This window comes from Mycetomoellerius zeteki, unplaced genomic scaffold (assembly GCF_001594055.1).
Source record: "Mycetomoellerius zeteki isolate Tzet28-1 unplaced genomic scaffold, Tzet1.0 scaffold47, whole genome shotgun sequence".
In the NCBI taxonomy this organism is placed as follows: Eukaryota; Metazoa; Arthropoda; class Insecta; order Hymenoptera; family Formicidae; genus Mycetomoellerius; species Mycetomoellerius zeteki.
The window spans coordinates 178,938-192,788 of NW_017257468.1; the positions used below are offsets into that span (position 1 = coordinate 178,938).

A 13,851-nucleotide genomic window follows, 5' to 3' on the forward strand; every position below is an offset into this window, starting at 1 on the left:
TATATAATTACAACTTAAAATTTAGTTCTTACAGTTTATATACATTTGGAAAAATATATTTATATTGGGAAATATACGATTTTTATTAGTATATTTGTACTATTTAATATATATATATATATATTTTATTGACTTGAGTGTTCTCTCAAGTTAGCCAATTTCATCATTTGTGGAAAGAGAGGGTGAAATGATGGCAGATTTTGTTGACGGATTGTTAACTGGTAACGTTCCAATGGTCCACCGCATAGCGCTAATCTGTCTCTTTCGTTCGGATGGCTGTCCATCCACTGAGATAATCGGCCTACAGACCATCCAGCGCTCTGTGTGAGATAAATATAAAATTTATTAATTTCCTCATATATAAAATGTAATCATTTTTTGTTTAATAAGTCTAAATAAATTAATATTTATAAGAAATCCATTTCACCTGATGCGGTGATGCTAATTCGGGAGGCGCGCCGGAAAATAAATGCAGGAGAATAAGAGACGGTGATACGCTACTTTCTCCTTGTCCTTCCAGAATTTTTTCTACCATTTTCTCAGGATTGAGGGGAAGTAGAGCTTTTAGAGCTCGTAATGTTCTGTATTGCTGTTGTTCGAGTAGACCCATCTGGCCGCCACGACACAACGGCGTCACGACTACTTCCATCTAAAACTCGCAATCTGTTTCATCTGCTTCTATATAATCGATACATTTTTCTTTACACTGAACGCGACATACCTGAGCGAAATCTACCAGAAGTTTTGCTTTTCCAAAATCAGTCAAAGGTCTCAACAAGCAAGCATGACGCACAAATAATTCTATACATCTCGACGCGACTGCTTTACAACTGAAATGATATTAACATTTAATAATTTATTTTCGATAAACAATAGGATGAAGAGGAATAAAACTTGCCTTTCAGCTACAACCACTTGATTTTTGTACGGTAGTAAGAACGTATTTACAGATCGTAGGATGAAGCCTTGCAATTCACGCATATAAAGAGAACAGCCAATTTCCTTTCCTAGAGGGCTACTTGTGCTGTATAATAAAAATAATAATATGCAATGTGAGAACAGATGAAAACGAAAAAAAATAGGAATAACTTACTCTCTAAATTCGGGATCATCGTGCATCGTTAAAATAATACTTTCGATTGCATCACTAATAGAAGTTAACAACGGCGCGAGTAAATTCTTCGTTAATTCATCCGTTTCTTTGAGCGCCGTGGTAATGACAACGCCGCCTTCGGAGGATAAACCTCCTGCCAGATTAGCTATTACACGATTTGTCTGGTTGGAAAGATAATGGAGAAGATTCGCGAGCGTGACATTTGTCTGTTGACCAGTAGTAGGGGAATCAATTACTTGGCTGGCCTCACCGCCTGTCACCACACTTTGCTCGCATTTCAAACAGAATAGCCTTATTGCTTTTCCTACATTACGCGACACCACGGTAGAAAGTCCATCATCTACCAATGATACGCTGAGTTCACTAGAAGCGAGATATAACTCTGCTATAGTTTAATAGATAAGACATACATATATTAATATATAAAAAACATGCCAATCTTACTTTGTAATCATACGTATAAGACTGTCAATCTCGTCATGCGTCGGCAAACCTTCGCCAGAAAACATATTGTGAACTGGATCCAGAAGTCGAGACACGGAACGTGATAAATAGGCGTTTTCGAACGGTAATAAAACGTTGCGACTATATTAAAGACATAGACATTAATACAAAGCTTCATATGTCATTTATATCAATCTATTGAGAAGTACGTACTCAATACCGTAAATCCCAATACTGTGAGATCTTTCTTTCAAACGTTTACTCAAGTCTAAAAATATTCTTAAAAATTTTGGATACTCTCCTTCCAGGGCTTGCTTTACAAATGATGATCCTGCAAGATCCTTTATTGAAACTTTCTTTGAATTAAATTTGATATTTAATATATTTATAATAATTTACCTTGAGCACGTTCGATCAAAACTTTCGCAAGAAGAGCATTTACTTTATCCCAAAATTTCTCGGATAAATCGTGAAATCCTTTCATATGATGCTCCAATAATATTCTTTGCAGCAATTCAATCTAGATATAAAACAATGTTGTTTGAAAATGACTGAATTAAAAACGAATAAAATGCATATTGTTGTCTGTTTACTTGTAGACACTGCGTATATAAAGTATCTTGGAAAAGACGTTCAAGATTTTCCCAAATTCTCGTGCGTAAATTTCCAGACGATCCAGGCGACGGAATCGTAGCTCTGCCCGGCGCTCCGCGTTTTCCAAAATCCGGATTTGTTACGAAAGATACATCCAATGATTCTGTGGAAATTCTTTCTATTTCAGCCAGGGTAGACTCTATAGTTGTGTCCACAGCACTGCTTATTATTCCTAAATTTTGAAAGACCTGCACAGCCGTGCTCACCTATCCATTATATAAATATTAATGCAAATATATATTACAATTATAATAACACAATTAAACTTAATTAACACCATGTATTTTATTTGTAGATTCAGATTAAGCATTATTAGCTGCATTAAAAATAATGTATGATACCTTTGTCCTATCCATCGCCTGTAAACCTTGCGTTAATGTATGAGTAGCAATTCTTTGCACAGTAGCTCTCTGAGTCTTTATAGCCTGTTGATCATCTGCGATTACATCTAGACCATTAAGATCTGTGTCTGCCATCAGTTGTTCTATAAATATAAATTTCACAATATATCATAGTATATGAGATTAACGAAGAAACATAAAATGGTATATATAATTGTATATGTACCAAGCTCATGCAGACTATTAGCAGCTTTGACAATATCTGGCCCTTGAGTAATGCTACTCATTTGAGCATTTAAACGTTTCGATAAATGTTGCATCCTAGAGACTCTCCTCAAAAGATCAGAGGTTTCATGAAGCCGTGCTAATACAATTGTTTGCATTTCAATTCTGTTAAATGGATCAATAATCTTGCCACGTAATCGCTCTACTGCTGATAAGAGGCTCTGAAATAGAAATTATTATACTGTATATCCTTTTAAATTCAGATTGACATCAATGTTTCCTTACTTACTTGTATGTGAGATTGCATTATAAAAAGTACTCCTTCTAGTTTTTCTACCCATGTTGCTTGAGATAGTAAATCCTCGTGATTCACAAGTACTTGCCTTTGCAGTTCGGCATTCAGCACCTCGATAGCTAGAAACAACATTTACTGTAATTATTACACGTATTTATTATTACGTTTACTGTAATTATTGTAAGTATTTATTATTATTATTATATTGATATTTCAGTGACAAGCAATTTGAACTTTACCTTGTCCCAACTTGTTTAATTGTTGAGCCACTGACAACAATTGGCTGACGTCAGTCTTTTTGGAGTCAACATCCAACAGTTGTTTAAAGAACTCTGAAATTGTATATTTCATTAGCTCTTTATAAATTCTTATTCGACAGACATCTGTTTTTCAACTTACGGTCATTTTCGATATCTTCCCAACTTGATATTTCACTCATTTTTAGTTTACAAAATCAAGTAAATGACATCTGTGTTGGAAGAGCAGAGGGGGGATAAGACTGTCAGAAAGGAGTGATATGCGCATGCGTCACAATCATATGACTGTCTAGGGAATTTCGAGAAACTGACGTTTAGATTGTCTATCCTTTCGAAAAAGGCAGGCAACTTATATCTAAACATCAATTTTTCGAAATTCCCCAGGAAGATAAAACGATAAATCTGAACCTACACGGCATATTGTTATACATAAACATTGTCGATTTTGTGCATTAATATTGAAATTATCCATTTCTGTAATTTAAAATTTTATCCTCAAGCACAATTTATTATTCGCAAAGATGATAAACAGTCTCTTTATTATAAATTCTTCAGGGTAAGTACATTATAGCTCGATAAAGAAAGTAGATCACAAGTTTGACATATTATTTCACAAATCATGTATTCGCATTTCTCACAGAGTTTATACATTTTTTCACATCATTGCTGTAACGTTTATATTTCTTACGCGATATTTCTAATATGTTCTGTATGCTTATAGAGATGTCTTCATGGAGAAACATTGGAAGAGTGCAGTCGCACGTTCGCTCTGCGACTATTTCTTTGATCAACAGCGACGAGTCTTGTCACCGGAGGATACACCTCCGGTGATAGCTACTCCACATCATTATCTCATTAGTATATATCGCTGTAATATGTTCTTCGTCGCAGTGTGCATGACAGAAGGTAAGCTTTGATAAATAACGTCGTTTGTACAAAGTGATGTCATGTGTAGATTAATATAAATATTCTTTACTTTTTTCAGTCCCACCATTGTTTGTTATTGAATTCTTGCACAGAGTAGTGGACACTTTCGAGGATTATTTCAGCGAATGTACAGAAACTATTATAAAAGAAAATTATGTGGTAGTATATGAGTTGCTAGATGAGATGTTAGACAATGGTTTCCCTCTGGCGACGGAATCTAATATATTGAAAGAATTGATCAAGCCACCTAATATTTTACGCACCATTGCAAATACTGTTACGGGCAAATCCAAGTAAGTACATTTTAATTTATGTAAATTTACATATGTCCATATTCATAGTCAGACCTTATACTTAAGGCTTCCTTAAATTTATCTTTAGATGCTCAGTAGCCAATGAAATAATTCATAGAGCATCTGAAGATAAATTTAAGGAAGCCTTAAATATAAAGCCTGACTGAATACGGGCCATAGATGTACTTATTAAGGATTTTTATACATTTTATAAATTTATACATAGCGTTAGTGCAATCTTGCCAAGTGGACAATTATCCAACGTCCCTTGGAGACGAACTGGAGTGAAATATACCAACAATGAGGCGTACTTTGATGTTGTTGAGGAAGTCGATGCGATTATTGATCGAACTGGAGCAACAGTGTTTGCAGAAATTCAGGGCTATGTATGTTCTATAGTATGTCTCACAAATATTAAGTATATGACATATTAACATATATAATTAATCTTTTAGATTGACTGTTGTATAAAATTAAGTGGTATGCCAGATCTCACTCTATCGTTTATGAATCCAAGACTATTCGATGATGTTAGCTTTCATCCTTGCGTTCGATTCAAAAGATGGGAAGTATGTACATATGTGATTAATATCATGTTTGGTGTGAAAATTAATTTTTAAGTTTATGTGTCTTGTTTCAGTCGGAGAGAATACTTTCCTTTATTCCCCCTGATGGTAACTTTCGCCTTCTTTCATATCACATAGGATCACAAAGTATTGTAGCAATTCCTATATATATAAGACATAATATTAGTCTAAAAGAACCAGGAGGTGGTAGATTAGATATCACTGTTGGACCAAAACAGACTATTGGTAGGACGGTAAGTTATCTTTTTTAAAGAGACACGATTGTAAATTTTACTATCACTATAATTATTATTACTAATCATTAATACTATTATTATAGGTTGAAAACGTGACTCTAGAAATTCCCATGCCAAAGATAGTTTTGAATTGCACTTTAACTCCAAACCAAGGAAAATATTCTTTTGATCCTGTCAGTAAAATATTGCTGTGGGACATTGGAAGAATTGACGTTTCCAAGCTGCCAAATCTCAGAGGATCGGTAGGATAATTATAAGGCCTTTAAAGATATATGACTAATAATTATGTTATTACGAAATTTTATATTTCAGATCACAATACAAAATTCAACAACTATTACTGAATCAAATCCTGCTATTAATGTATGTATGAGATAATGCCATTAATATGCGTATAATATACGATATATTTATATTTTAAGTGAGATTAACAATTTGATATAATAATTTCAGGTGCATTTTACGATAAATCAATTAGCAGTATCCGGATTGAAAGTAAATCGGTTAGATATGTATGGTGAAAAATATAAGCCATTTAAAGGTGTCAAATATATCACTAAAGCTGGAATATTTCAAATAAGAATGTAAATATGTGTTAATAATTATAAATTCTATCCTTTTTACATTACATTAAACATATATCTTATAACATTATATCTATGAACAGATTAAATGTGATGAATTTACATGACATTAAAGGTATATAGTTTGCAGTAATGACTATGTACAAAAATAAGAACATTAATACAGAATTATGTTCAATAAACTTAACAATTTAATCAAAATACATGTATTGTCTACTTTATGTTTTACTGTATGAAACAAAATCGGATATGAGAAAAATAAACAGCTCTATTTTAATAATAATCCTACTTGTAATAACAATAAATTAAAGAACTACAACATTAAATAGATATAATATTAGAACCATATTGAGAATCCTTCATGTTGATGGTTGACACAATAACTTTTTTGCCTCTAAATCCTCCCAAGTTGGATGAGTAGCATACGTATATAATCGCTCCATATTCGTAGCATATATAGTGTGATTACTAACGAGATTTTTATAAATCTATTTGGGAAATAAAACCAATTAAAATATGATTTTAACATGCAATAATAAAAGGAATATACAGTTTTTTATCATTACCTTTAATGCATATTGCAAATCGGCCGTGCTTACTGGTTTTAACGGTAGACGAGTGATTTGTGTGGAACAAGCATATGAAAAAGCAGTAGTTTGTTCAGCTTCTTCAAAACTTGATTTTGATGCAGGAATTTGGCCATAAGTATCTATTACTTCTGTCGGTCTGCGTTTTAAGATGGCTCCAATGTTAATCATACACAACATTCAAATCAGCGCTTGCAACTTACCCAAAATTGTGTGAATTTATGTACATGGAATTTCGTTTCCACGAACTAGGTACTGGTTCTCCTATATTATAAATGAAAGTGCCGTCTCGAACAGCATAGCCTTTCCTACGTGTGAAAATTGCAGTAAGAATATTTTTCAAGAAAATTTGTGTCGCTGCTATAACAATGTGCGCGGTATTTTCTTCAGCCCCGTCCATATTATTTTCCCACGCAGCAAGCATTAATCGAGCTAGTACAAAAGTGCGATCTGGTAATACGAGTTCTTGGGCGCTAGAGCGATTGGCGCCTATAGGCTCGTCTCTGACAGGCGATGAAGCTTGACCCAATACTTCCACGTACATATCTGCTGGCTGTTATAAAGAAATAATATAAATGATGGTATTTATATGGATGAATCAATAAGTAATTTTAATTTTTACCATGATTGTTGAGGACAAAATTATGGTTACTTATTAACTCACCTACTGTATTGATATTGCGATATTATATCTACAAACCTCAAAGTTTGATTTGTCAGTCTTGTATTTGCGTTTTAATCTCAGTCTTCTCTCTTTTGAAATTTTATCCCTCTCTATTTTGGTTGGTGTAACGGCAGCTAATCCACGAACCTTATTAAAGAGACACAGCAAGAACTCGTTGTGCAAATGGACTTGATCCTCTGTCATAAGATTACGTGCTTCGCAATCAAATTCTTCTTTTGTAGTCTAAAACGATTGTATATAATGTACAAAATATGTATATTCAAAGTTAATTGAAAAATTTTGTTTACCTTCATTTGGAACCATAGTTTCATCTTTTCGAAATACCTATCAATAATCATAAAAATAAGATTATAAACCATAGTTATAGGTTAAGTTTATCTTTTCGTATATCAATAATGCGTATACTTATTTCGTTTAAAATAGGAAAACATACACTTTTGCATTTTCACCAAGCGATGCCACGAGGCTCTTCCTAGCTAAATTTAATTCCTTTGAAGTAGTCATTCTTGCAATTTTTTTCTTATTATTGCATGCAAGCTATACGAGTGTTTTGAATTTAAGGAAGGTTATGATTAACTTTAGGTAGAAAGGTTAGGCAAAAAACGTAAAATAGAATTAAAAAGGAGTTAAATTGAATTTGAGAAAATTGAGGAACTAAATTGAGAATTTTAAATTGAATTAAAAAGCAATCTTGTTTATTATCTGTATCATTTTTAGATAACTTTATTTGCTTTGGAGGTTGTTTGAAAATAAAAATTGATTTAGAAAATTTCGAATGTTTTTATTTTTAATGTAAAAATTATATACACTTCATAAATAATGGTTTTACTAGAATCTCTTCGTATTTGTCAATAGACTTTGTTCTTACGATTGTGTAAAAATATAATACAGAGAGCATTGCCACATAACTTAAGAATTACATAAAATCTTTATCAAATTCAAAAAAGAAATACATTTACCTATACACAAAGAAGTGACAAAAATACAAAAAATCGTTAATATATATACACATATCAAACAAATTCAATTTTTTACAATAGTTTTTTCTATACAATTACGATACTTTCAATTGTTTCCTGCTTAATTAGGTTTTTACTATTTCAGGCAGAATTACTTTAAAATTCGACGCATGTAAAGAGTATTCTACTTCTAATTGCAATCATATACCGAGTATATACAATTCATCAAAGGATCTACCATTCTCGACCGAGCCAGTCTTCTGAATTCTTTTTCCTATTTTTATGACCTTTCTTTCTATGTCATCTGATTTCTTTGGCTGGAACCTTTGACCGAATGAGATCCCATGTTATCAATGAAGCGTTCGCTCTCATGCATAAATCCATAACGAGTGGAGTATTTCTTATATCGCGCATCGCTCCTAAGCAGGTTCCTGTTGCCATGTTGTAGATAGGTGTATTATTCTATAACGATAAAATATTTAAACTTCTCAGTAACTGTCGATAAAGATCGATTGCTATTCATTAAATTGATAAATGTAAAAAAATGAGATCAAATTTCTAGTGATTGTAAGAAAAAGAAAACATTTCCTAGTTTGTAACATAAATGGTCAAAAACTGTTGCATCAGTAAATCTTACAATACGCTTATGACGCCAATCTTGACTTCCTCCCATTTCATGACACTTTCCAAGTTTTGGAATTTTCTCAGCTCCTTCCATGCAAAGCATCTGGCCAAGTACCAGTTCATTTTTATCAGTCTCGTACCACATCTACAAAAATGTATATATAAATTTGGAAATTGGCAAAATTTTCTTTTTTTTCTCTTATTTGATGACAATGCCTACCTGTAATTTAATTCTTAAACACGGCATCAAGATAAGTTTTGAGCCTTTGGTTTTAATATCCTTTTCACTCTGGATACAAAGTGCGGTATTTGAAAGTCTGATTTGATACTGGTCGGTATAATTTCTCTTTCTCGAATGCCAAGGTTGCATTGGTCTTTGATCAAGTTTGGCCCACTTATCCTTGAGTCGTCTTTCTGTATCATCTGGCAATGTTAATTCAGGATAAACCTCCTTTAAATACCAACCGAATGTTTTACATTTTAATTTCTGTCGCAACGCTAATCGCTCTGAGATATTGCCATAATTAATTGTTTTAGCATTTTTCAAGAAGTAATCTTTATATTCATCCATCCATACATGCGCAACTCGCAAGGAATTTTTTAACATGGTGTCTTGTGGATCATCCGAACCATACGGCCGTCGTCTTCTAAATACGTGACCTACTCGTGAACAGGGAATAAGCTCGATATTGCCGCCACACATCCATATCTAGAAAAAGAAGTTAATAACATTATATATATATATATACATGGCAAAAAACAAATATAAAAGATCAAATATAGTCAATATTTACTCGGAATGATATTTCAAGATTCTCTCCACCCCAAATATCCATACCGATATCATATTCTCCCATTTTTGTAAAATATTCTCTATCAATAGCAAACAATCCACCAGCCATAGTTGGGGATCTATTAACAAAAAATATTTATTTATGAAAGATTATATATAAGTATTATATATAATTTTTATAATTAAGCACATTTATGTAGATATAAAAGCATTGTCTTACTTGATGGGCTTTACAAAATCAACGTCATGATTTAATGTTCCAATCGGTAAATTATCCCATTTAAAGTGAAGACCCCAATTAAAGCCACCTCTCACTAATGGACTCCCAGTATACTGAAATGTATCTGCATTTATAATATCAATCACTGGCATCGGTACGATATTTCTTGAATAAGCAATCCTTGAAAGAAGCGGCTCTATCCACATTTCATTTACTTCTATATGACTATCCAAAAAAATCAAAACTTTGCCAGTTGCTTTTCTAGCTCCAAACACCCGCGCTCTTATCAAACCTTCTCTTCTTTCAGTCTTGAATAAGCGTACTCTGTCATCAAAATTGTTTCTAATATATACTTTTATTTTCTCGTGCAACGTATCGCTGTCGCTATAATCATTCACTAAGATAATCTCATGTAGAAGCGCTGTTGGCGTTTTCTCAAGCACAGAATGCAAGGATCGCAATAAAGTTGTATAATGTTCGTTGTAAAAACAAATAATTATACTAGCATTTGGCAAATTGACAGGATATTTTTGCATCTTGCACAGCTTGTGCCTCGTATCCGGTATATTTCTTCGCATGCCAAGATTGTCTGATATCAAAATATTAAAGGCATAGTCCTTATAACCCTCGTCCCTCTTCCGTTGATCCTCCAAATTTCTTACCATGCCTAATTCATCTAAACCTATTCAAATATTTTGCTTGATTTTGGGTTTGACAATTCAATAATGATCTAGAATATTAACATTGGTGATATACCTTGCTCCAAAATGACTGCAGGTTTTACTGGAACAGCCTGAAGTTGCTGCAAGATCAGGTCATTTTTCCTGAGGTTCTTATTGCTCTTTAAGTTATAAGCTTCCTTACCAGCTAATATTTGTTTCTCATTGCGTGCAATAATAATATTATCACGCAGCATAATCTCTTTGTCAATACTTTCTCCATGTTTGGAAACAATAGGAATCATTATTGTAGGACTGGTGGTGATAGCATTCTGTGATAATCTTGAATAAAGATACAGGCTGAATGCCCATGTTAGAGAAGCTATTATTATCCCTGATAGGAATGATACGTATCTTGTTGATATCATCTGTCAAACAAAAAATAAAAGGTCAAAGATCACTTAGCTGTTTTTCTTTAATCAGACAATTGTTTCCTACATTCCAAGAAATTTATAGATTAATTTTCTAATGAATACTCACCGCACGTTATAATTCAATTACACGCACAATCCAAGATCGGGCTATCGGGCATGCAAGCCCAGTCCCATCCAGCGAACCCGATCCTGCCCGATCCAAGAGAGTCTGGGACGTATGGGTCTCTGAAAACAGAGCAATGTTTTCCAGGGAAAACTAGTGCAGCACTAGTGCAATTGAGTGCAAATCGGTTTATTCTTTTTTTTCTGCGAGACGCCGGATAGTGGACATTAATATGCTTTCAAGTAATCCTTTTAAGGTTATGACAACAAAGAATGTGTAAATAAAAGAATTAAATTATTTATTGACACTGAAAATATGTAAATTAATTTGCACTCACCTGCACTGTAACGTGCAGCAGTGCTGCGCTAGTTTTTCCAATAAAAAACGCTATAAAAAAAATTGCAGATATCGAGCGCTACCTAGCGTCATCTACCGCAACTGCGCGCCACCGAGCGGTACCGAACATTGCCGAGAGTTGCCGAACGCAGCAGCGCCCCGCTCGGTGCTTACAGACACTCATCGATCAGAAGTGCATCGGTTGATTTTGTCGGTTCGCTGTCAGTTTGCGGCAGCAAAAAGATTGTTGGAGATTTCGACAATTAGTATTGACAGTTTATTTAAATTGGCACGGCAACAGTCGGCGCATTGACACTTTTGATTGACGTCCACTGGTAAGTCTTGCTTTATCCGACAAATATATTCGTCATAAAATCAACGTGCAATCTTCCATGTCATCGAGCAGTGAGTAGACGCTTCTTGCCCTATTACTGCTAATTATAACTTAATTGTACAATGCCCTTAACGTATGTAGCCGGTACTAAAATTATGTAGCCGTATTAAAATTACATAGAAGCATCTAAAAGAAGGATGGTTCGACTAATTGAACATGATATACGTTTTCAACAATAGATATGTTTTTTATAGCTCAACTAATGCATGCTCTTTGTATTTAAAGTGAAATAAAGTTATATTTGACAAAGCGAGAAGGAAAGTTTTAATGTAATCGAATGCAGCAATAAAAACAAATCTAATGTTAATGAAATATTTTTTGTGTATAAAAATAAACATGTATGTATCTTTTGTTCTTAGTAGGATGTATCGTATTATATTTGCTCTTGGATATCTATCATGCTATTATCTTTGTGATACATTATACGCTCGCAATATGATGCAATGGATTCTGCAAAAACAATGATACGGAACTGATTTAAAATGTTATTTGTTGAAATAGGCTATGCAGTTTTGAGATATAGGTCAGAGTTGAAAGGCCTCTGTCCATTACAAAATTTAAGACTTTTTCATATAAAAATATAATATATAAACTAACAAGAGATTTAAATATTAAATAAAAGCTTTAATGCATTGTAATGAAAAAAAATTTATTAAATCTTCATATTTTTTTTAATAGTACTAAGTAAATAAAATATTACCAAGTATTATTTTAAATAAATATTTACTTAATAAAATATGATGGTTAAATCAAATTAATGGTTCTTATATCAAATAAATATAAATTTATATTTAGTAAATATTTATTTACAACTGTTCAAATATATATTTATTAAAATTTTGTTTCTTTTCAATTATATGTTGTACAGCATTTAATCTTATTTTCTTCTTATTTTTTTTTTAATTTCTTATAATCAATTATCCAGAACAAATTATAGAACAATGAGGAATGATTCTTTCACTATTTTTATTCATGTCTGAGTCATAATTTTGCTTACGCAATAGGGATAACATTTCTTTCTTATTAAAATAAACTTTACTTATTTGTCTCATTTTCTTTAATCCTGTTTCTTGTGAAGGAATATGAACGTTATGTAAACAGATAACATTTACATTATCTTTCCACAAATCGTACGTTCTTTAAGTGTATGAACATTCAACGTGATCTTTACACATGATTTTCTCGAAAATAAAGCCTCGGACGAAAAAAGTTTATTCTGCACTTTCGACTTATTTTCGTACAAGAAATCACCCACATCCATTTGTATTCTAGATTTGTTTCCATTCTATATTAATTTGGACTACTTAACACTTCAGATATCATAGAGTGTGCAGAAAAAAAGTTAAAAAAGAAGTTACTCAATAAGATTTAATGTATTTTTTCTTAGTATAATAAAAATATTAACTTGATTTTATTATATATTATATTGTAAGTATGAGTATCAATATGTTAGAGAAAATGAAAGGAAGTATGACTCATATATAGGAATGATAAAATCGTGAATAACCATGGAGCTATTTGTAGCACAAACAAATTTCTCATACTTTTTCATAATTTATGCAGAAGTTTAAAATGGTACTTGTATTATTATTGATTTTTGCATGCATACGTGTCTTTAAACTACATAAAATTGCTTCTTTGTTTGATGAATTATATAATATATATTTCTGTAATTTGTTGAACTAACTTACTTGTTTTAGATTAGATTAGATTAGATTAAACAGCAAATTACGATACAAAAATATATACTAAATGTACCCTAGTTAAAAATGTTCTTTTCATCTTTGTTTTTTTTTAAATCCCTTTAATCTTTAACCTCTAGTCATTGTGAGCTCGATAAAAATTCGTTCATTGTTCTATCAAAAATTAGTATTCTTAAGGTTGATAATGTAATAAGAATGGAAATTCTGTTTGCGAAAATACATACGTTAAATATTCCGATTGCAATGAACGGAAAAACCACTTTGACTCATATCGATCTTGTGACTACTTATGTCGTAATTAATATAGAATAGAAATAACTATTGTATCTATTGTATATAAAAGAAAATTTCGACATAATATTATTCTTAATAAGAACAAATAAAGATGAAGATCTTA

At 32.3% G+C, this 13,851-nt stretch overlaps 5 protein-coding genes across 7 annotated transcripts in view; 2 read left to right on the top strand and 3 right to left on the bottom strand.

Moving 5' to 3' along the window:
• Window positions 1-72: 72 nt before the first annotated feature.
• fws (Conserved oligomeric Golgi complex subunit 5 four way stop) lies at window positions 73-3,554 on the bottom strand. The gene is made up of 14 exons (XM_018455038.1): window positions 3,473-3,554; window positions 3,313-3,405; window positions 3,068-3,192; window positions 2,780-2,999; window positions 2,554-2,696; window positions 2,152-2,418; window positions 1,958-2,078; window positions 1,772-1,889; window positions 1,559-1,699; window positions 1,094-1,477; window positions 899-1,024; window positions 722-830; window positions 428-649; window positions 73-320 (listed from the first exon to the last, which is right to left on the bottom strand). The coding sequence occupies exons 1-14, from the start codon at window positions 3,510-3,512 to the stop codon at window positions 126-128; spliced, it is 2,304 nt and encodes a 767-aa protein (XP_018310540.1). The 5' UTR covers window positions 3,513-3,554; the 3' UTR covers window positions 73-125.
• Window positions 3,047-13,851, top strand: part of LOC108727102 (syntenin-1) — a 17,199-nt gene continuing 6,394 nt past the window's right edge. The window contains exons 1-2 of one of the 3 annotated variants that reach the window (XM_018455033.1): window positions 3,047-3,053; window positions 11,475-11,476. The gene's annotated coding sequence lies outside the window, so the exon portion shown is untranslated. Of the gene's footprint in view, window positions 3,054-11,474; window positions 11,477-11,515; window positions 11,693-12,142; window positions 12,150-13,851 lie in introns of those variants that run through there. The other 2 variants (XM_018455035.1, XM_018455032.1) reach the window with 2 other exon arrangements.
• carmine (AP-3 complex subunit carmine) lies at window positions 3,852-6,112 on the top strand. The gene is made up of 9 exons (XM_018455030.1): window positions 3,852-3,886; window positions 4,052-4,236; window positions 4,316-4,550; window positions 4,777-4,936; window positions 5,006-5,119; window positions 5,191-5,370; window positions 5,457-5,615; window positions 5,686-5,736; window positions 5,827-6,112. Exons 1-9 carry the CDS (start codon window positions 3,852-3,854, stop codon window positions 5,959-5,961), a joined length of 1,254 nt encoding a protein of 417 aa, XP_018310532.1. The 3' UTR covers window positions 5,962-6,112.
• On the bottom strand, window positions 6,264-7,778 carry LOC108727101 (transcriptional adapter 1). The gene is made up of 6 exons (XM_018455031.1): window positions 7,663-7,778; window positions 7,517-7,553; window positions 7,245-7,451; window positions 6,748-7,097; window positions 6,524-6,683; window positions 6,264-6,445 (listed from the first exon to the last, which is right to left on the bottom strand). The coding sequence occupies exons 1-6, from the start codon at window positions 7,731-7,733 to the stop codon at window positions 6,317-6,319; spliced, it is 954 nt and encodes a 317-aa protein (XP_018310533.1). The 5' UTR covers window positions 7,734-7,778; the 3' UTR covers window positions 6,264-6,316.
• On the bottom strand, window positions 8,306-11,373 carry Pgant35A (polypeptide N-acetylgalactosaminyltransferase 35A). Its single transcript, XM_018455019.1, has 8 exons — window positions 11,359-11,373; window positions 11,025-11,143; window positions 10,582-10,912; window positions 9,826-10,507; window positions 9,607-9,724; window positions 9,033-9,521; window positions 8,826-8,957; window positions 8,306-8,650 (listed from the first exon to the last, which is right to left on the bottom strand). Exons 3-8 carry the CDS (start codon window positions 10,910-10,912, stop codon window positions 8,489-8,491), a joined length of 1,914 nt encoding a protein of 637 aa, XP_018310521.1. The 5' UTR covers window positions 11,025-11,143; window positions 11,359-11,373; the 3' UTR covers window positions 8,306-8,488.